This window comes from Curcuma longa, chromosome 2, assembly GCF_044706935.1.
Source record: "Curcuma longa cultivar G26 ecotype Majalengka, Jawa Barat chromosome 2, ITB_CL_G26_1.1, whole genome shotgun sequence".
In the NCBI taxonomy this organism is placed as follows: domain Eukaryota; kingdom Viridiplantae; phylum Streptophyta; class Magnoliopsida; order Zingiberales; family Zingiberaceae; genus Curcuma; species Curcuma longa.
In genome coordinates this window covers 3,633,522-3,657,175 of record NC_133862.1, presented here as the reverse complement: position 1 = coordinate 3,657,175, position 23,654 = coordinate 3,633,522, and the positions used below count along the sequence as shown (strand labels likewise).

General features: G+C 36.5%; 3 protein-coding genes and 1 pseudogene across 3 annotated transcripts; 3 read left to right on the top strand and 1 right to left on the bottom strand.

Annotated features, from left to right (window-relative positions):
- The first annotated feature begins 521 nt into the window (after positions 1-521).
- Positions 522-6,772, top strand: LOC141821426 (casein kinase II subunit alpha-like). Its single transcript, XM_074708859.1, has 11 exons — positions 522-915; positions 1,035-1,164; positions 3,309-3,503; positions 4,371-4,528; positions 5,563-5,653; positions 5,732-5,797; positions 6,025-6,107; positions 6,196-6,259; positions 6,318-6,386; positions 6,464-6,539; positions 6,572-6,772. The coding sequence occupies exons 1-10, from the start codon at positions 614-616 to the stop codon at positions 6,518-6,520; spliced, it is 1,215 nt and encodes a 404-aa protein (XP_074564960.1). The 5' UTR covers positions 522-613; the 3' UTR covers positions 6,521-6,539; positions 6,572-6,772.
- Positions 6,773-8,953: 2,181 nt separating this feature from the next.
- On the top strand, positions 8,954-15,273 carry LOC141822381 (uncharacterized). Its single transcript, XM_074709831.1, has 8 exons — positions 8,954-8,994; positions 9,633-9,826; positions 12,172-12,404; positions 12,780-13,029; positions 13,202-13,350; positions 13,438-13,643; positions 13,733-13,857; positions 14,203-15,273. The coding sequence occupies exons 1-8, from the start codon at positions 8,954-8,956 to the stop codon at positions 14,784-14,786; spliced, it is 1,782 nt and encodes a 593-aa protein (XP_074565932.1). The 3' UTR covers positions 14,787-15,273.
- A 1,209-nt stretch (positions 15,274-16,482) lies between these two features.
- LOC141822098 (disease resistance protein RGA2-like) lies at positions 16,483-20,887 on the bottom strand. Its single transcript, XM_074709524.1, has one exon. The coding sequence runs from the start codon at positions 20,867-20,869 to the stop codon at positions 16,538-16,540; it is 4,332 nt and encodes a 1,443-aa protein (XP_074565625.1). The 5' UTR covers positions 20,870-20,887; the 3' UTR covers positions 16,483-16,537.
- A 167-nt stretch (positions 20,888-21,054) lies between these two features.
- On the top strand, positions 21,055-23,195 carry LOC141819702 (uncharacterized; annotated as a pseudogene).
- Positions 23,196-23,654: the final 459 nt, after the last annotated feature.

The window sequence follows — 23,654 nt, the reverse complement described above, 5'->3', positions numbered from 1 at the left end:
TAAAATTTTAATTCAATCCACCTAAATTACTTAACAGGACGGATCAAGTCCCCGGGGCAATGGTGCAACGGTAGGACATCCGGATGGTAACTTAGGGACCCGCGGTTCGATCCCTAGCTACGGCGTATTTGTAGGAATTTTCCTCCAAATGGGGAACACAATCAAAGGATGCTGGGCATCTGGATTGGCCGCCGTATGCGCTTTCCGATTTACCCTGGTGGTCGGTGGGAAACTTCCGTGGGACCGGGCCGACCACCCCGATCGGTGGGAAACTTTCGTGGAACCGAACCGACCATCCCCAAAGATGTGACTATTGGGATTATCATTTTTTTTTAACAGGACGGATCAATTCAACGGAGCTAACTCAATCTTGACGGCTATAGATAATATTAAAATTTCCTCACGGGTTCAGTGAAATGCCGTACATAATGTATAGCGGGTCAAACCGTCCACTATTTAGATGCTTTCCTCCCCTTTCAACAAACCACAGCGCAGCTAAAAGGACATGGACATGCATTATCCCTATCTCCCTCAGCCGACTCGCCGCCACCGCCGCCGCTTTTCCTCCACCTCTATCTGTGCTCCTCCTCGTCCAATCCCTGTCTCTCTTTCTATGACCTTTAGCCCTCTCCTCCCCTCCGCAATCCGATCCCTCCTCCGCCACCTTCGCCTCCCCTCCCTCCCCGCAGCTGTACCCGCCCCTGCCTCCAACTACCTCCTCAACCCTATCGCCGGATTCCTCCTCCGTCCGTTCGCCACCTCGGCCGCCTCCGCCGCTGCCGGAGCCCTGGCGCAGAAGATAGGCAAGTCCCTCCGCCGTCCCGGCGCCCCCTCCCTGGCTCGGGTCTACGCCGACATCAACGTCCATCGCCCCAAGGACTACTGGGACTACGAATCACTCACCGCCCAGTGGGGGTAAGAGCGTGATTGATGCCTCTATCGCCAACAATTTGAGTTTTCTTGCTGGATTTCACATTATCTTTTTCCCCTTCAAGGCTTCATACTGGCTGGTCGTTGATTGTTTGCTTTCTTAGGGAACAAGATCCTTACGAGGTGGTTCGGAAGGTAGGAAGAGGAAAGTATAGTGAGGTTTTCGAGGGAGTGCACGTTCCCAACAATGAGAAGTGCATTATAAAGATTCTCAAGCCAGTCAAAAAGAAAAAGGTGCAAAATTTGTTGGGTCATGAATCTAATGCTTTATCTTTGATCTTCTTAATAATAAAGAAGTTGCTACGATGTGTTTTGGCCCCATTGCTTTACAGATTGATTTGGTTGTTGCTGAATATCCTAAATGTCTTCTAATCATTTTGGCCTTGTGGGAATCACATGAGCTTTTAGACATGCCAAAATTTTCACGTAAGAGTAGTGTTCTGATATTTTAAAGCAAAGTCTTATAGGGTTTGCTTGTTGTTTTTCAATACTTCATTTGACCAATGCTCCAATAGTTGATTCCCGAGATTGGACGAACATACTTGAATCATCCCAAAAATTTATGAGGATGAATAGTACTCTTCTGGAATTGATCAAAGAATTCTAAGTAATTTTCAAATAATACACAAGATGAAGAATGCCTCACTCCATCAGAGAGTACTATCACTAAACTCCTGAGGATATATAAATTCCTTAGATGGCATATGTTTCTTTACTAGTGATCTCAAACTCTCCAAATAATATACTAGATGAAGGATGTCTGATTCCATGGGTAGAGTATCTTCTTAAGCTAGTGAGGATATACAAATTCCTCAGGTGGCATATGCTTCTTTATTAATGATGTGAAACTTGCATTAGATTGCAATTGATTTAAGCTATATTACTTTGAGTTTTCTGAAGGGCATGTGCTTCATACAGTGTCATCACTCATTAGTAAATTCATTTTACCCTCAAACTCTATAAAAGCTATTGCAATTGGAACTGAGTTCTCTTTTTTAAATAATTCTAATGAGGAAGTTTTATCCATGTAGCAATTTTTATCTCAATAATTTTGGTAATATTTCATTTGATTCCTATAATTATAAAGGGAATATACAATGCCATTCTAATTATAGAGGTATCAAATTGATGAGACATACTATAAAATTTCAGGGAAGAGTTTGCGAGAGGAGAATAAAAGATGGGACTATCATTATGGAAAATCAATATGGTTTCATGTTTACAAGATTAACCATAGATGTTTATTTGATGATACAACTAATACAAAAATATAGAGAAAACAAGGACTTGCACAAGTTTTGTTATTGATTTAGAGAAAATTCTAATGATCGAATCCTTAGACAACTATTGTGATACATTTTAGAAAATAAAAGAACATCTATTAATTATATTAATGAGTGACAAAATATATGCATGATAATATTGTTATTAATGTTAAAGCTACAAAGAGTGTTATAAATGTTTTTCTCATAGTTGGAGATTTATACAAAAGTTAACTTCAAGTCTGTTTGTTTCAATTAAATAAAAATTGATACATAAAAAAGTAGTTCCAATAACAAAAAGGGAATTGATAAAACACTTAAGATGGATGAACCTGTGAGTGAGTTTTAGGAACCTCACATTTATTATCCAATAAGAAGGTGATATTAATGAAGATAAAATTAAATAGGTTAAGAAAATGGATGATCAAAAAAGAGAGGAACTTCTTTAGTTTTGTGCTATTGTCATATCTCCCTTACACTAAGGGAAAGTTTAATGAGGTTATATTCTACTATATTTTAGGTATCCAAGTGTTAGGTTGCTAGGAAACAATTATATAAAAAGTTAATGTTAGCAGAGATAAGAATGTTGAGGTAGATTTTTGGAGTTGCTAGAAAATAATAATAATAATAATAATAATATTCAAGAGCAATTAAGTGTAGCTTCAATAGATGATAAAATAAGAGAATATAGAAACTGTATTGACATATTCAAAGGAAATTAGTAGATTTGATAGTTAGAATAATTTAACCTATTAGAGTGGAAGGTAAGGAGTAGTAGGTGATCAAAGCAAATATTAGTCAATGTAATAACAAATGAAATAATTTAATATTACTAGTGATATTGCCTTGTATAGAGCTTGATGCTCAATGAAATATAGCATTCATGTAGCCAATCCCAAATAGTTGGGACAAACACTGCTTGATGATAATGATTTTTGCAATTGAATTCTGTTATATTTCCTTATTTTCTAATTTCATTTAACTTAGTCAATAGTGATAAATTCTTTGCCTGACTCAAACAGTAGGGTTTACTTGATGTTGTAACATTTCTGTTTCTTATTTGTAATTCCTTATTATGTTGTGTTTTTTTATATAACTATTTTTCCTTTGATGCAGATCAAGAGAGAAATAAAGATATTGCAAAACCTTTGTGGTGGTCCCAACATCATCAAACTACTTGATATTGTCAGAGATCAACAATCAAAGACACCTAGTCTGATTTTTGAATACGTCAACAATACTGACTTTAAAGTTCTCTATCCAACATTATCTGACTATGATATCAGATACTATATTTATGAATTACTAAAGGCATGTTTATCCTTCCATCTTTGTTTTTGAGATGAAATTTTCAGTTTGTTAGTCAACGTACTAATTTTGAATGACATGAAGTTACTAGTTGTGGCATGGGTATTGGTTATGGTAGTTAATAATGCACTTGACAATTTTAGATCGACCAATCAAAATATCTGTAAGTTTTTATCTTCAGATAAGGTGTATCTTATGTTTCCCTGATTTTCAACATATTTGTAAGTGGGATTTGAATTGACCTGCTATGATATGATTGAGAATAGCTGGTAACTCAATTCAATTGGAGTAGTCTAAGATACTATTTCACACATAAATGATAAATTTCATGTTTCATAGCTGATTAAAAATGTTAGATGTAACTTTTGATTTAGTAGTAGGGGATCAAGCCCAATGGCATAGGAGGATCTATATAACCAACCTCACTTAGTGGGATAAAGGCTTGCTTGTTGTTATTTTTGTAACTTTTGATTTAGTAAGCATGATTATATATATGATTTGTTGTGTTTATAATGATAATTTGCATGAAATTTTAAACTTGATGTTATTTTCTGCATGTTCAACCTGTCAGGGACTTTTTGTGAAATTACTTACCTTTTTGGATGGTTGGTTCAATGTGGTCTGAGCCAAATTGCTTTTTTCATCATTTTTTTAATGTTGAATAGGATGTTGTACACCAATTAATGGAATTCCTTAGCAAATAGATTTCTAACATTTATAGTGATGTGCAGAGTACGATGATTCAATTATCTGAGTTTTGCAAATTTGTCTATTCATATGTATTGCAAGTGGCATGCGTTGCATATTTTTGTTTGCTATCTTTTAGTTAATTAGATTTTGTCAAGTTTGATCGCCTTTAACTCTCTATAGGCCCTTGATTATTGCCACTCTCAAGGCATCATGCATCGAGATGTCAAACCTCATAATGTTATGATAGATCATCAACAACGGAAGCTTCGTCTTATTGATTGGGGTCTAGCTGAGTTTTATCACCCAGGAAAAGAGTACAATGTCAGAGTTGCCTCTAGGTATGATGCTAATAATTGTGCCTTATTATTAACCTTGTAACATTTTCTTTTACTGTCTTTGGAAAATGGAATCGATTTAGGCATGTGATTAGTTTCTCTGAGAAAGCAAAGTCTCATAGCTTGCCAACCTAGATTAATGGAAATCATTTTTTTAGGTTTTGCAATTCGGAAGCAACAAATTGATATGCATATCGACAATAAAAACAGACACAAAGTCATTATTATTCTTTTTTGAATCCTATGTCTCTTCTTTTGCATACTTGTTTCGGTTCTAAATTTTAAAGGGGTAATTGATGTTTGTTAAACTGAAATCCCTTCTATGGTTACCCATATGAAATTTCCCTCATAGGAATAATAAGGGACTTGTATGCAATACTTGTTCTCTTGTATTCATTAATTTTATATTTAAGATATCACGAATATTACTTGGGATACAAAGAAATCATGTAACATAGTAACATTTTATCAATATGCACACACTTACTTTTTGCTTTTTATTTAAATTTAATTCAACAAAGTAACTGAATCCCAAAAATCTTCCAAAACTAAGTATTGATTCTTTATCATAATCAAAGATTTCTTATATAGCTAGAGCAGCTCTCACAAATTGCAGATACTAATTTGTTTAGAACCATTTAGAGGGAAGCTATAGCATCATCCTTAAATAGAATTGAAATATCTGCAAGATCTAGGTCACAGTTTGTATCAATTAAACAAATCATTGTAATTCCTTGAATATTCCTTTAATTCAAGTAGGTTCTGCCAGGGAATAAATTGGTGTGTTTTATAATTTGACTGAATTGATTAGAATTGAAGATATATGGGGCAAAGGGAGTCCCAAGAAACTATAGTTAATGAAATTAATGTGATTTAAGAGCTTCATAGCTTTCAATGGAGGGACAATATCTATCTAATGAGGCTTGTTGGTTTCTTTGCTTCAGGAAATTGTGACCTTTTTCTTCCTTAACCGCTGTTACTTCATGAATCAAATGCAGAATTTTAAGCTTTTTTTTTTTTTGCCTTTTTCCTTGCAGGTACTTTAAAGGCCCAGAACTTCTTGTCGACCTGCAAGATTATGATTATTCACTTGACATGTGGAGCCTTGGTTGTATGTTTGCTGGGATGGTACGTTAAAATCGTTGTACTGCTTCATTCATTTGACCATTTTTTCTATTTTCTCATGTTATACTCTGATGATAGCAGGTATTCAGGAAGGAACCATTCTTTTATGGGCAGGATAACTATGATCAGTTGGTCAAAATAGCAAAGGTATGCATCACATTTGAATGGAAGTTAATTACAGTTTTGGCGGATGTGAGTAATACGTTGAAAATATAGCACAATTGAAATGTTATTAATTTGTGTATAATTGTCTTTTTACACACTGCTTCCTCATATGTTGATTGGCTTCTGCTTTATTGTTTTGATCATTTTTGCCAATTAGTCAATTTTGGTACTCTTGTGAAACTCAGCAAGGAATGCTTATTGTGGTTCAGGTGCTTGGAACAGATGGGTTAAGCTCGTATCTCAACAAATACCGACTTGAACTGGATCCACACCTTGAAAAGCTTGTTGGAAGGTTCTCAAACGCCCTTCCATAACTAAAAGCTTGTTGGAAGCTCTTCTTGTTGCAAACTGTTCCTTAACATCAATTTTCCATTTCACAGGCACAGTAGGAAGCCATGGACAAGGTTTATAAATGCTGAAAACCAGCATCTGGCAGTTCCTGAGGTAATGTGCTAGATTCAAAAGTTCCGGTTATCATTTTTACTTATGGTATTTCTTCTAGGCTGTTGATTTTGTCGATAAGCTGCTCCAGTATGATCAAAAGGATAGGCTTACAGCAAAGGAAGCAATGGTGAATACCCTTGTTGTTAGTCTTGCACCATTTTTCTGATGAATGATATCTGATTGAAAATTTGCTGCTGCTTCCAGGCTCATTCTTATTTCAATCCAGTGCGAAATGCCGAAAGCTCCAGGACTCGTCCATAATCGTTTGAGCTGGATGCTTTTTTACCTGTTCCTTTTCAATTGTAGTCGTCAACATGCATCTTAAAGTGAGTGTGTGAGATAACATTTACTAAGTCGATTGATTTGTCCCTCATTTTTCCGGATGATTGATTTATAGTCTCAGAAGTTGAATTTTCAATCTCTATCAATTTAGTTTAAGATGAGATATTTTGTTTGCACTGGTGCCTTGAGGCCTATTTTTATCATGGAGGGGAACAATTTATATGGATTTAAGCAGCCTAATTTCTCTGTGAGTCTGATGAATGTGGTCGAAGGTGCCATTTTTGTTTTGATTTCATTTGAAGTTTTCCAATAATTAATATCAATGGGTTAATTGTGCTCAACTCATGAATTTGATAAATAAATGATGCCCTCAAAATAAAGCTTCATTTTGTTATATTTGAAAAAAAATAATAAAAAATTATTAGTAATCTAATAGGAGTGTTAAAAGATGGCATATATACATTGCTCTGTAATTGTGCTAATTTTCAATTTGAGTTAAATGCTTTTAGTAGTAAACGAATGACTCAAGTTATATCTATTAAATAAATGGACAATGTTCATCTTTTATACGATTTTTTTTTGCCTTTTGTTTTAGAAGGTTTTGCTTCTTATCTCAAATATGTTTGGATTATAAATTTTAATTTGTTTCTAAGTTTTGAGTCATTTGATTGATCATTAATTCAAAAAGCCACTCCTGTTTATTTTAGATTAAGCGCCTTCAGAGTATAAGTTGAGTTAATTATGACGGAGTAGAGTTATTGAAATGGACAAGAGTTGAATCTTGACGAAATCGAAGTAATGCCCTTCTCTATCGTGGTCAACTGTAACTTTTTAATTTATCTCCTTATAGATGGTCTTGAGGTCGACTTTGTGAGGTCGCTGGGTGGTGGATTTTTATTTTTATTGAAGTAGATTAAGTGATACATTTTTAGCACAACCATTAGATCAAATTGCACATATATTCTTATGAAAATATGTTACTTTACATATTTATCATTTGAAATAATAATAAAATAAATATGATTCCTCGCCTAGGCATAATCCATTAACACATTATTCCAACAGACTTTCAGCACTCTGATTACACCTTTCTGAAAATGCAAAGAAAATGATAATAAATAATTATAAAATAATAAAAAGTAAGTCTGAATGTTAAAACTTAAAATAGAACAATTGAAAAATATCATATGCACCAAATTGAGCCATTATAGTCTGTACACATAATACAAAAAATATATAAATTATATTTTAAAAAAATGAAGGATAAAAGTGACGAGGCATCTTTTTATTTCTAAATACATCACATTTTGATTTTTTATAAAACAAAACAAAAGTATCCCATTGCACTATTTTATCATATATATTTATTCAAATATTATTAAGTACTAACCTATACTATTTAATATTATCATCTTCCATTTAAATTCTAAATCTTAATTTTTAAATTGATCGAATGTGTTGTAATAATTATAGTTTTATAGTTACTATAGTGTGTCTGATATATTTAATGTTCAAAATATTCATGATATAGTAGTTATAAAATTATAATTATTACAATACATATTTAACATGATGGTGTACGCAGCTACAATATAGATTAAATTAAAGTCGAGCAAAAATTTCCTTAAACTGAATTAATCAACTAAACCAATAAAATTTAAAAGTTCAATTCAATTTTTTAATAATTATTTTTTTTAAAAATATTGATTATTTCGAATAATTCTGTTTTGATTTTTAAACTCTAAATTTGGTTAAATTGATATTACCAATTGAATCGGGTTGAACTAGAGTTGCATCACTGTAATGTTGATTTTTAAAAATCAACACCATATTAGAGTAATTTTTTAATATTTTTTAATTTTTTGTTATAGCATTTATAATCATAATTACTACAATATGAATTTGACTTACTCATCTAATATTGTTGTAATAGCTATGAAATTATAATTACAACAATAGAATATTTTTTAATATCAAGTATGTCGAACACGTTGTAACAATTATAAAATTATAGTTGCTATTATATATATAATTGTTACGATTTTGTAACTGATATAATATATCTGATCGATTGAAAAGTTAGATGGAAGATTTAGATAGAAATAACCGTATTAAAGAATATCGAAGAATATTTAGATAAATATATATAATAGCATAGTAAAATGAGATATTTTTTAATAAAAAATTAAAGTGGACATCTATGCATTCTATTCATGATTTAAAAATAAAATGGACATCTGTTTTTATTTTTATTCTTTTTATGAGGATGAAATTTCGTAAAATAAATAAATATTATAAAATTGGGATGGACTTGAGTTCATGTGTCTGACATCTCTCACGTCATCTGTAATCCTCATCCCGTAGCGAAGAAGTCTTGCGACTGAGATCTCCGCTCCGCTTGGCAGCTGCGGCATGACCTCCACCACGCCGACCACCTCCTTCTCCCTTCTCCGGTACCCAAATCCCTCTCTGTCTCCTTCTCTTCTCCTCTCGTATTGTTGTTACTGCTTGAGACTCTTGTCCCTCTTGTTCCCAATGCATCGTTCTATCTCTTCGTAGAGTAGAACCGCCGTGAGAAAGATCGGTAGGTCGATAGACATTGGGATTTGAGGGCGTCGAATGTGTACTGCTCTAATGTAATGCGCCACTCTCAATCTCTTATATGCAGAATCCTCGACATTCGTTTTTTTATTCTTTATTTTATGTTTTGTGAATTTGGAAGAGCGACGCAACCTTAAATTGAACAAGAAAAATTGTCTCTTGCCATCAATCTTTTTCTTTTTGTTAATTTTCCCTTTGGATTTGCTAGTGGCTATCTTAACCAGCGGTGCCACCATTCCTTGCTTGCAAAGACTTTGGTATCAAAATGGGTCCTTTGTGTAATTTTTTCTCCCTAAAAGGATAGTCTTTACTAGCTAGTGGAACCTATATAATGCTTGTGATAAGAATAGTATGTTTGTACATTTTATACTTCCTTCATGTATGCTTGTAAGCCATCTATCTCTTGTCGATCTTTGACCATCCTTTTCTCACGAGAAAAACTGTTTTGAAATGTGTTTTTTTTTCTTTTCTAAATGCTGTCTATTTGTAGGTTTACCATTGAGGCTGTCCCATACAGTCCGTTTGCAAAATCAAGACTCAAAATAGTTGGCCTCAACAAAACACAAAGACAAGGATGTAAGCATCCAAGCATTTCTGATGGGGCAGAAATTAGTGAGGAAGTTTTTCTTGACAAACGTGGGAAATGGAGAATCTCTAACCCCAAAAAATTGTCCAGGAAAAGGGGTAGGGCAATATGTTTCAGAAGTCAAACAGAAGTTTATCAGATTTTGGTATATGTCATTTTTTAATTGCATACCACAGTAGTTATATTTCTTATACACCTTCATTTAAACATAGTTTTCTAACGTGTTTTTTTGATATGGCAAAGTGAGAAACCCTCATTTTTTGAGAAGCTATTGGGGAAAATTTATACAAGGGAGGATGGCAAAATTATCAAAAGAAGACAAATTCGTAGGAAATCTGATATGATTTATAAACATGTTCAATTCCTCCCACTGCTGTTCAAACATTTGGAGAGGGATTATGAAGAAAAGTTGTATTTTGATAGGTAAACATCCCTGCCACTGATGGTACTGTGAAGGTTGCCTCACTTTCCTTCAGATTCAGAAAACCCTGCTGATGAACAGACCTGATAAGGAAAGGATACATTCTGTATCTAGGAGGTCTAGATGTCTACACCTCAGCTTCAAGTGAACATCATTCAAAGGTTGTCAATGAGAGATTGACACAATTGCATCTGTTTCACTCCTTCCAACTAGTATCCAACAGAACAACAAACTGTGATGATTGTTGTCTTAGCTGCTAAAGTTTGTGATGGCATGGAGGAACAAATTGGGGAGTGACATTGTAATCTCCTACATTAATTTTTGTCATCCATGTTTTCCAAGTTGCATTGAAGCAAATAGCAAATCAGCAAAGCTATAGCAATAGTCGAGTATTATTCCATGAAAGCTGAGGAACACCTTTAGTGTAGTTTTTGTTTTGATGACAATGCATATTTGTTTGTTGGTATAATATATACCTTGTGAAGAATTATGTTCTAGACATAATTGATGTACTGTAATTAGGGATTTTATGGCATAACTAAACAAAGTATGAACAGTTTATGGTAAGGATCTAGTGGAACCAAACATTCATGTGCATTCTTTGAGGTTAGGAAGTAGTTGTGCAATTTTGTTAAGGTCATAGAAGAACAAGTATGAGTTGATCAATTTGGTTCTTCATGGTTAGTTTAGAGCAAGCAATTCCTAATATTGATACTTGTCTGGAGGCAATTGTGGATGAGATCTTCAATTTGGACCAAGTTTGACAAGCCAAACAGTTTACCATTACCCTACCCAAATAGTGGTCAATTGATCCAAATCATTGTACTCTTCCCAAATCATCACTGCATCACTGAAGCTGGTTGGTTTCTGATTGAATCAAATGGGTTTCTTATCAAATCAAAGGGACATGGGGTGACATGGGGAAGGAAGAGAAAATATTTTCCAACTATCATAGATAAACAACAGAAATTAATCAAGATAATACTATTTCTGCAATACTTGTCAGCGCTGAAAACTAAATTCCTTTTCTAGCTTACATAGAAGAATAAGCTGAATGCAGTTTTTGATTTCCTAAGTGTATGAAATGGTTAGTGTTATTTATCTCATCTATATCTCTGTTGTTAATCTACATATCATCTATTTGTGGAATGTTCTTTCCCTGCATTGGTTGGTATTTATAGGGTTGCATTTCAACCTTCTGATCTGGGATGAATGTTGTCCCTCCATATTTCTCAGATGATACTCCATGGAGGGAAGCATCTAAAATAAATTTCGTCTCCCTCATCAAATCTTGGTTTTGGTACTGTCTGAAGGAGAGAAATAGCAGTTTTCCCAACTCAACCTCTGTGCCTAAACAAATAAGTTGGCCGGAAACTTAGTCAATTGATCATTGAGAGTGCCTGCAGAATGCACAAAGACCATATGTTATAGTGGAAAATTGATTCTTCATGTATTCAGTACCAGATGCTAGATGCTACTCAGCATATACTTTAGTCTTCTATCCGCTTTATGTATTCTCTTTTGTTTTCTAGACTAATATAGACTTAGTTCCCTTTGATAACTAAACTTTCTTATTGCTATCTTGATTGAAGGAATATGACAAGTTTACCTGTAAATTTTATCTTTTAATCATTTTATCTTAAGTAGCAGTAAAGTATTTATGAATCAGATGTGCAATTTTCCAATGTTTTTTCAACCAAATTACATGTTCTTTCAGTTAGACTGTTATAAAATTAGTCCTAAAAAGCTTCAGGCCTACAAATTTTACCACCTTTGGAACGTTCAAAATTAACATTGATCATCGCTTTGTCTCACAAAAAGTGAACAAATTTTAGCTTCTTACTTAATGGACACGCAAGTTCATAAAGCTAGTTCAATTGTTCTATGTCACATGCTACCTAAGAATGGCTTAACTCAATCATTTTGTCCTTAACAAGCTTAGTTTAAGTAAACATCACCAAATTTCAAATTTGTTGACTTTATTCTAATGAATTGTTTTGCATCATTCTTATTCCATATTAGGTGGTTCACTAAGGGGACGGGGTTGGAAGTATGGATCTGGGTTTGTAGATGGAGTTTTCCCTGTCCTAAGCCCCATGGCTCAGCAAATTCTAGAATTTGTACAGAAGGAACCTGATGCTGCCAAAGTATGGGCTTCACTTGACACTCTCCCTGCCACACACAATGTGTGGGATGATCTTATTAATGTGTCAGTTCAACTTCGTCTCAACAAGCAATGGGATCCTATTATATCTGTAAGCATCATCTTCCACTGTTTTTGTTTTTAACAGTTTCATTCACCTGTAAAATAATGTTGGATCAGAACACAGTACAACACTCACATTCCTTTGTTACACTATCGACTTGACAAATTCTTTGAATTGTGGTTATTCAAGATCAAATGTCTATAAACAGCGAATAGATGTTTTTCTACTTTTATTGACAACATGATGGGTCATGGAAAAATATTTTAGTAGTTACATTTTATATTGTAAACTATGTTGCATGTTCTTGAGATTTTTTTTTCTCAATTTATGTTGTATTTCTTTCTTCCATGAGTCCTGTCTAACCAGATAACATGCAAATTCTTTAGCGTTCTATGATTTCATAAATTGAGGATTGTTCTGTAGGTTTGTGAGTGGATACTATACAAGAGCTCTTTCCGCCCTGATGTCATATGCTTCAACTTGCTTATAGACTCATACGGTCAGAAGAGACAGTATAGGAAGGCAGAGTCGATTTACATGAATCTACTTGAAGGTCAATGCATCCCGACTGAGGATACTTATGCTCTTCTGTTGGGTGCTTACTCCAGATGTGGGTTTTACAAGAAGTGTGAGGCTATCCTTACTGAAATGAGACAAAATGGCACACTTCCAAGTACCTTTCTTCCTTATGATGCACCTTTCACATGAATACTCTTTGTTGCTCTATGTAGTGGTTTGTCGTATTCAAATCAAGCTACATTATTCAATACTCTCATGTTATTCACAAATCTTCTGAAAACTATTAAATCATGAGTTTATGCAGAAACATCATCCATTTTGATCAGGTGCTGTGGTATACAATGCATACATAAATGGGTTGTTAAAGGAGAGGGACACTAGAAAGGCTGTTGAAATCTTTCAAAGAATGAAAAGTGATCGGTACTGCAAACCATCAACAGACACATACACAATGATGATTAATCTATACGGGAAGGTAACTTTTTCTCCTAAATTTGTTAGTATGATGCATTCAAATCCATAATTCATTTATTGCTTTGTTGTTACTTTCAATGTATTGAAGGCTAATCAATCCGCTATGGCCCTAAAGATATTCAATGAAATGAAAACTGAAAAGTGCAAGCCAAATATATGTACATATACTGCTTTGATAAATGCATTTGCGAGAGATGGAATGTGCGAGAAGGCTGAAGAAATATTTGAAGAGCTACAGGAGGCTGGACATGAACCTGATGTTTATGCATACAATGCTCTCATGGAAGCTTATAAGTAAGCTCACAACCAAAAGATGATAGATTCTCTCAAACTCTGGTTAACCATTTTGGGGTTTTAAAAGCTATGATTTTCCAATCCAAAAGTCGTGCAGGTTTGCCATTTGGTTCATACGAGATCTTCTCGCTAATGCAACACATGGGATGTGAACCAGACAGAGCTTCATACAACATTTTGGTTGATGCATTTGGAAGAGCTGGCCTTCATGAAGGTAAGATAGCTCAACCTTTCTCAATTTTTTCACTGCCTCTGTTAGAGCATATAGTTTAGAGGAATCATTTGTGAGTACATGATCAGCTATATCTATCAAACTTACATCCCTTTGACTTTTTCTTCTTGTTCTTGTTGCTTCTTCTTTTTTCTTTTTTTTCTTTTTGTTTTGTGTATAGATTTGTATATTTTCAATGGCATTTGGCTTTGACAAAGTTCCTCGGGAGAAACTCTATGGATTTCAATGTTTTAATTAGATAAGTTGCAGAAAAAGGGTTTACCATGTTTAAGTTTTGTGCTGATGGCATTACTGGAGGACATGACCATCGCCATTACTTCCATACAGATGCAGAGGCTGCATTTGAAGAGCTAAAACAGCAGGGCATGACACCGACCATGAAATCTCACATGCTGCTCCTTTCTGCATACTCAAGAGCAGGAAACATCCCAAAATGTGAAGCAGTCATGAACCAGATGCATAAATCCGGTCTTGAGCTGGACACATTCGCGCTCAACTCCATGCTTAATGCCTACGGAAGGGTCGGCCGGTTTGAGAAGATGGAAGAAGTCTTAACAGGAATGGAGAATGGTCCATATGAAGGGGACATCAGCACTTACAACATCTTGATTAACTTCTTTGGTCGTGCAGGTTTTTTTAGCAGAATGGAAGATGTGTTTCATTCCCTAGCCAGCAAAGGGTTGAAAGCTGATGTAGTGACTTGGACTTCGAAGATGAGCGCTTACGCGCGAAAGAAGCAGTACGGGAAATGCTTGGAGATTTTTGAAGAGATGATAGATGCTGGTTGTTATCCAGATGGAGGAACCGCAAAAGTGTTGCTTGCCTCTTGTGCTACGGATGAGCAGGTTGAACAGGTTACAACCGTAATTAGATCGATGCACAAGGAAACAAGGAATACATTTGCTGCATGAATAATTCATTGAGTCAATGGATGCTTGTCCAAATTATCCAAGGAAAGACTACAATTTCAGAAGTCCCTCACTGAAATTTTGGTCCCTGACTGGAATGCAACATTGTCGATCCCATTTTAGTCATGCCGATATATGGTGTCAGTCACTCCAATGAGGAGAGGAAAGGAGGAAAAAGAGCAAGAAGCTTACTAGGAGGTATTGTCAATTCATATACAACCAATTCATTTGAATGTACAATTATAGCTTCGGGTATTGTGTGTAGAAGAATAGCTACTACCAAGTGGAGGTGTCGTCGATGCTGAAGTTCATCGACGCAGAGGCAGAACTAGGGCTTCGAGTACTATATGTAAGAATAGTAGCTACGAAGTTCATCGTGAAATACCACAAGGAAGAAAAGGCTTGATACAATATACAGAAAGAATCAAAGAAGAAAACACGAGAACTTCATCATGGCACCCAAGTGTATTGTAAGTTTCAAATAAAGTTTGGCGGCAAGTAGCAAAGAGCTATGAAAAAGTATTCTTGCTAATTTTTGTGCCTCAGTTTGGAAGCTAAATGGTAAATCTTGATTGGAAAATTTAATTCTCGTACTCAAAAGTGAGTTTTATGCTCAAATTAGACAGAAACAATACACAAGAAATCTAGAAAAGATTTACTTTTTTCCTTCTCTTTCATTTTCCAAAAGAAAAAAGAAAAAGTAGCACTTGGTATCTTTCTTGCTTTTCATCTTTCTTGTTTTCCTTGCTTCGTGAGATGTAAAATATGGAAGTAATCCATCCTCTCGCGAGTATGTATTTTTAATCTAAATTTGAGATATTTTTCATATTAATTGTTCATATGTGTGTGTATACAAGAGGTTTAATTTAATTATTTATTATTATCTAAAAGTCATATATATGATAACTTTTTCTTATAATTTACCATCAACTAAAAAATTTATAGATCTAAAAGTTATTTTGTTCTGTTTCGAATTAATATTTTATACCTTTAAAAGTATAGTTATATTTGTAACATGATTTTTTGAGTCAATAGTTTAATCAGTCAACTTATTATTATTATCATTAAATACATTTATTAAAAATATAAAATATTTCACACATATAAATAAATTATATTTATGGTATTAAACTTTTTGTTAACCAGTTTGACTATTAGAAAGTAGTTAATCAAAAACAACTTCACCTGACTAATCTTAAAGGTAGACAGTCTTCTCTTACTTTTACCTAAAATCCAACCTCTAAAATATAATTTGAAATATAATTTATACATGCTCAAAATCCAACCTCTAAAATATTTATCTCATTTGGAATTTAAATTCTGATCTCTTTATTATTCTTCTGAATACTTTATTATTACACCACACTTATCCTGGCGCCTCCTAAGTATCTATTTGTTATTTTTTAGATGTAATATAATTTTTTTTGTTTGTGTTTTATGTATCATTTCTGTGATTTTTCCAATTATCTTTCTAAAGACAACAAAACATCATTTTCTTAACTTTAACAACTTGAAAAATCTACTCCACTTCCAAATTAAACAAACAGTTCCCATTTACCAATCTAATCATAAAACAACAAGAAACTATGTAACCTGTACATCATATATACACTTTCTCAAGCAAAGGCACATGTAGTCAAGATAGTTGTCTAAATATGATGAATTCCAAATCACCAAGAAGATTGATATAAGAGGACAAGAATAAAAAGGGAAGCATGAGTGGTAAAGTTATGTGTTATGCATCTCTTATTTGTCTATGTAAAAACTGAATTAAATCTACCTGAGTTCTTGATCTCCTGCAAGTGTTCTTCCAATTTCTTTGTCAACAGTGCATGGCAGCCTTGGAAGCGCAAGTCGGTTAGGAATGGAGGCAGTCCCTTCTCTGGTAAGGATTGTATCTCAGGGCATTCAAGTAGGGCCAAACTCTTAAGTGATGGAAGAGAATGCAACTCGGTCGGCAGGGATTTGAGATTCTTGCAAAAGCCAAATTCTAAACACTTGAGAGCTGTGAGACTTTGCAACAGTTCTTGGTCTTCTCCGTCAAACATTACAGCTTGATAAGAGGAAAAGATACGAAGAAAATGGATGGATGGTAATGAATTTAATATTGGTGATACTTTGAGGAGAGCAGTGTTGTCGACCCTTAGTTCAAGCAGAGACAAGCATTTTCCTTCTTCAACCATTCCATTCAGTAGAAGCTTGCGACAATCTGCAAGTTCTAACCTTGTGAGAGTGCTGAGAAATTTTATTCCGTCTATTGACCTCAATTCATCACAACTTTCGATATTCACACTCCAGAGTTGTTTCAAATGAAGCATAGCTTCCCCTGGAAGAGTTACCATGTGTGGACAGTTACTTATACTCAATTGAGTTAGCAACCTGAGGCTGGACAAGCATCCAGGCAGAGATTTTCCAAAAGATGCACAATTGCGCAATCCTAATATCTTGATTGAGGTTGGAAGCTGGAGGTCAATGTCCTGACTTTGTGTCATCATGAGTTTGGGGCAGTGCCTTACTGAAAACATCTCAAGGGATGTGAGTTCTGCTAACTTCCTAACTGGTAGAAACATGAGTTCAACACACTCCAGTATCAGAATTGAATTGATGTGTGGTAGGTGATTGGATAGCAATCCTTCTTCTAGATTTCTCAAATTTGGACATTCTGATAAATGTAACCTTGTAAGAGATGAAATTTTACTGCTGCTATTTCCATTAGTTCCTTTCCATAGTCCTGGAAGTTCTGGCAATCCAACTTGTATTAGTTCAAGTTCTAAGAGGCAGGCAGGGAGTGGAGGCAACTGCTTAAGCTTAGGGCATTGTGCAATTTTGAGTCTACGCAAGCATGAAAATTGTTCTGCACCCTCAGCCCAAGACCAATCCTCCCATGCTGGCATGTCTCTGAAGACAAGCTCTTCCAACCTTGAAAAACACTTGATCTGCTCAGCAGCGAAAGCGCAGCCATGGCCAATAGCTTTCAATGATGTCATCCCATCAAGGTGAAGAACCATGAGGTGTGGAAGTTGTTCAAGGGAAGGGAGTTCCTCATATCCTGGTATGCCCTGGAGTTCTAACTTTTCTAGCTTAGGTAACCAATTATTTTCTGAAGGCACTCTAAAGAATCCATGAGCTATCTTCTTTACATCTAACCGAAGATACTTAATACGCGGAAGTCGCCCAAGACATGGGAGCTCCTCCAACGACGGCATGTTCTCCAGCACCATAACTTCTAGCGTGGAAAACCAATTCCTCTCTATAGAATCATAATGTGCATGATATATATGCTTTAGAGCAGGCATTTGCCTTATGTCAATAACCTTGATACATGGAAGATGTCCAAGAAACGGAAGTTCTTCCATTGCTTGCATGTTTTGCAGCCGTAGCTTTTCCAGTCTCGGAAACCAGTTGCTTCCATTAGTACCATGAAAACCATTTCCTATGCATCTCAGTGCATTCATTCCCTTCATCTGAATACTCTTGAGATGAGGGAGTTGTCCAAGATCAGGTAGTTCCTCCAGTGCCAGCATATCCTCTAGTGCTAGCTCATGTAGCTGTTGGAAGAACTTGCTCTTTGTGTGACAACACAGACTAGGACTTATTTGTTTCACTTGAGGCATTCCCTTTATGTGAAGAACCTTCAGATGTGGAAGTTGATCAATACATGAAAGATCCCTGCATCTTTTACAACTTTCTAGTTTAAGAGTTTCCAATTTTAAAACAGGTAATGCCTGTAGCCAACTAGGTAACACGCCGCCATTATACCTCCTTATTGTCAAACTTCTTAGCGAGTGATGTGGTTGGAGGCCTTCAAGTACTTCCTCAGCAACAAGCTCTTTCTCCAAGTTAGACTCCTGGCCTGTTTTCCATTCTAACTTTAATGCATCCAGGTATTTTTTGTTGTTCAGTTTAGCCAGACTAGCTTCTTCATCACTGTTGACATTCTCAAGATTTGAAATTGTAAGTTCTCCTTGGAGCTGTTTCAAGTCACTAAGTTGCACGAGCTTGTGGTCATCATCGTCTTTTAGTACTTTGAATATGGGCAACTCCTGAAGTGAAATTAACTTCCCCACTGCTTTTACTTTGGAAATTATCTCATCTGCTGCATGAAGTTGCCTTAAGTTGATCAGATTGCTCATACCTTGTGGGAAACCTTGCAGTTGACAACCACATAGTCTCAACACTTGCAAATTGTAAAGGCCACATAATGATTCCGGCAACTTCACAATGCCGGAATTGTAGGATATATCGAGGTACCTGAGATGAATTATTTCACCAATAGTTTCAGTCAATTCTTTCAGGCCACATTTCTGCAAAATCAGGACGCGGATATCTTTTAGTCTTTTGAGCAAGTCATCAAGCACCAAAGGGCTCTGAATTCTCGGCACAAATTGGTTCTGATTGTTCTGATAGTTGATCATGAGAGTCCGCAATTTGTGATAACTAGAAAACTCCATAAACTTCCTCTGTGCAGTTAATGTTGCTGATAGATGGCGGATCGTTCTAGGGATCTCCTCAGACTTATCACCATCTACCCTATGACACTCACCTACAGAAACAAACTGGGCAAGATCATGTATGAGATCATGCATCACATATCGCCCTCGCCGTTGAGTTTCTTGAAAGAAAGACCTGCTAACGAGCTCATGGAAGCAACTGCTTCCTACATCTTCCATCCTCCTATTTTCTTGTGGTCCAATGAATCCTTCTGCCATCCAGATACTAACCAATGTGTGTTCACAAAATATATAATCTTTTCGAAATACTGAGCAAAAAGCAAAGCACTGCTTAAGATGTCCAGAAAGATAATGATAGCTCAGTTGTAGAACTGGCAAAATTTCACTTTCCTGCTGGGGCAGTTGCCACACTTCGCTCTCCATTATAGTCCTCCAGTGTTGTTCATTCAAATCTGATCGCAACAAACTCCCAAGTGTTTTTGCTGCTAGTGGTGAGCCCTTCAGCTTGCCAGCAATCTCCCTACCAATGATCACAAGCTCTGGATGCTCCTCGACAATTTGAGAAGCAAATGCATGTTTTTTGAACAATTCCCAGAGAGCATCATCTTCTAAGCCATGAAGAAAGATTGTGCTCATCGTGCCAACTATGCTAGCGACCTTCGTATGTCGAGTCGCTATGATCTTGCTGCCATGCGCTCCAAATCTTAGAGGAGCACACAGTTTGTCCCACTCATCCTTGTTCTCACTCCACACATCATCAAGGACAAGCAAGAACCTCTTCAACTCAATCTTCTCCTTAAGGCTCGACTGAAGAGTGTCCAAGTTTGTCAGACCAGATTGCTCCTCCTTGGTAGCGGACTCTATCAGCTCTTTGGTCAGTCTCTTCACATCGAAATCATCAGATACACAAATCCAAATCTTGAGCTGAAAATAGTTTCCAACCCTATCGTCGTTGTAGACAAGCTGTGCGAGTGTAGTTTTCCCAACGCCGCCGATGCCAACCAGAGGCAACACGGAGAAGACATGGTTACTAGACTCAGAACCCTCGGCTGAGCCCAACAACAATGCAATCACCTTCTCTCTTTCATTGTCTCGGCCAAATACTATGTCTTCGGTCAAGAAGGAGCTTGTTTCTCTCCTCACCAACTTCCCAGTGGATTGTCTCCCTGCATCATCCATCGAAAGCAGTTGCATGATGATATCTATCATATCGGCAGCAATCTCACAAAGTTTTTCCTGAATCGCCCTCAATCTGGTTCCAAAATCATCGCTGTCGGCGGCGGAGAACAAATTTCTTGCGGCAGAAAAGGCGAGAGTGAAGAAATCACTCGCCTGACCTTCGATCTTGTGCTTCAGAGTTTGGTACTCAAACTCATCGAGCAAGTTCTCTGCGTCAAAAGAGGCGTCTTTGAGCTGCTTCATCAACTCGGCCAGGTTGCTACTGTTGCACCGCCTCCTCTCGGCTAGGTCCAGAAGGGCGTGTATCTTGAAGAGCGACGCCCGGAGTCGCCTCAGGTCGCCGTCGAGGCCGCGTAGCCCGGCAAGGCGTTGGACGGCGCTATCGCTGGCCTTGTCGAGGAGGGTCTGGATGAAGCCTTGGGCGAACCATCCGCCGATCGCTAACGCCGTCGACATTTGAGCGAAGAGGCGATGATGACTTCGCCGGCAGATGAAGAGTATGGCCGTTTAACGATGCTTGTGTATCACGCGTGGCGGAGCGGCATGATGTTAGGCGGTCATGATACCGCGATACGGTCAAGTTACCGCCTCCGACGATCGCGGTCGCTTTTTATTCGTCGACGAAATTTAGGGGAATTTGAAATGGCGACGACGTTTTCTCCTCCGCCCATCGCCGTCCTCCTCCTCCTCCTCGTCGCCACCGATTCAACAGTTTCCCCCCGCACTATCCCTCCCCTTCAACTCCTCCCTCTCGCTTTCCTTCAATTTCTCCTCCCCGCACTTTTCTGGGGGATTTGGCGCGGGCTTTCGCGGCTAAGCAGGGGTGGGATCCGGAGGCGGAGATCAGGGTCGCCGATCTGGACGAAGGGGGCTCCAGGGTTGCCTTCGGGCAGCGGTAGGAGTTCCGCCTCCGGATCGGACGGAGGGCCTTGAACTTGAAGTTCTACGATGAGGGCATCGAGTGGCGGAAGGTGGACGGCGCGGTTGTTGAGCTTCGCTCAGGCCGGCCGTTCATTATGATGGTACTTATGCACATTTATTTGCAACTTATTCTACGTAGTTTCATTCCTTCGATCGTTTGTAATGTTGTGTTAAGTTTTGTATTAATTGTAATGGAAATTTTGAATTGACAGCGATGAAGATTGCCTGCTATGCTTGCGTACTGAATAAATGGATAGTTAGTCCTAAGAAAAACTATAGTCCAAACTGTGTTGTATGATGTTAAATTCAGTGTTATATATAATATATTGAAACGAAGAATGTAATGAGATGTAATTGAATATGTTTATGAGTTCTTCATCAAAGCCATTACATGAACATGTGAGAATTATGAAATCTTCCGAAAGAACAAATGTTTGTTGAATATTTTAAGGAAGGAACTAGAATAGAGTTAATTAACACATTGATCAACCATAACAACTCTTTAGATGCCACAAACAAGTTAGATTAGAAACTAACCCATTAATTTATCCGGTTACCCAACCGAAATGCATGTCACCAAGTTAATAGCAGCTCACGCAAATAAGCTTATAAAGCTTCTTTGTTGGCCTATAACTTATCATTAGAGACTAAACTAGCATGCCATACTGTACTGCTTAAGGCTTGATGCCTCAGTCAACTAGCTTAAACTGCTTAAGTTCAAGCTAAGTTCATTTGCTTTTCTTGTTTCTCAGAAGCTTAGTGGACAAAGGGAAGTTTACTTTGCTTCAAAGTTGAACTGAACATGTGGTACTTTGCATCCATTTCAATTTTTGTTCACATCACCTTAGCAATTCCTTTGGATTTATAACATAATCCCCTCCCCCTCCCTTTTTTATCCTATCTTTTGGTTGGGAAGCCTCCACACCTATTTTAATTCCAGATCTTTAGCAAGGCTTGCTTATATGAATTGAGCCTTTGATTTAGGATCAAAGACAATGATTAGCCTATTTCATTTCTGGTCTTTCATGGGAGTTGTTTATATGTGTTGAGCACTGCCCTTGAAAAAACAATGTCTTTTCCTTCCTGTATGCAGGAGCATCAGTAATTTATTTTGGGCACATTTGAAGAACTTGATAATATGTACTTCTTTTGCAGCTAAATGTCACTCACAAGCATTTAGTGGCTCGCATCGAAGATCAAACTAAGTTTTGGTACCTAAGCCACTCTTTATGTGCGCCATGATTGTCGGTCCATCCATCAGATCAGCATCTGTTTTGGCTTATAACAATGACAACTCTGCAGATAAAATCAAAGCTTGTTTCCAGGCCAATGATATTGTTGAGTTGCTGCCACTCAAATGTTGTATAGCAATAGCCATGTCCAGCCGAGGTCATCCTGTTCATTTTGCTCAGTGGGATCACAGTTGGGTTTTGTAGGCAAACTTCTGAAGAGCTTATCAGGCGACATTGTTTCCCCTAGAGCATCCATCCATCCACTTTACCAAAGCAAAGGTTACCTCCATGGTTCTAATCAAATTCCGGTTGCAGCTCGAAAGCCATATCAGAAATGACGACGAGAGTTTGGAAGAGCCATCTGGCTGGAGATAAAGACACCTTTTATTGTCAAGGATTCTGCTTCTTTGAGTAGTTTGTTGAATGTTTCGTTCACAAAACTGCCCTCTTTCATGGTACCGCCTGAGGCCTTGACATTGGATGTGAAGTGGTAGGAGGAAGATGTGGAGTTTTTTTTTATTCTTTTAACCTTCTCCCGTTTTAGTTTTTGAAATCTTTACGAGGATGGAAATGAAATGTATATAATGTAATGTAATCTGTTTTGGATGTGGCAGAAGAGGTTGAAGTTGGAGAACACAGTTCTGTTTTGTTCATAGTTTTTAACAGTGATGCTTCTGTGATTGAGAGAAAAATAGTTATTCAGGGAGAATAAGATAAATTTATATGGATGTAGGTTAGTCTGGTGTATAAAATAGAGTTGATGATTCATTTTCATTGTTTGGTTTATAAAAATATTATAACTATAAATAACAAATGATTTTATTAAAATATTGCTAAAAATGTATTTGGATTGTTTGATCCAACTAGCTTTGCCTATTTAATCCATTTGTCCTATCTAGTTTTCCCAATTTATATTAGGGTAAAAATCAAAAAACATCCTTAATTATCAAAAAAGTGTTGTATTATTTTTTTATATTAAAAACATCTTTATTTGAGTGTTATGTATTAGAAATTAGTTTAACTTTGTTTTATATTTATATATATATATATATATATATATATATATATATATATATATATATATATAT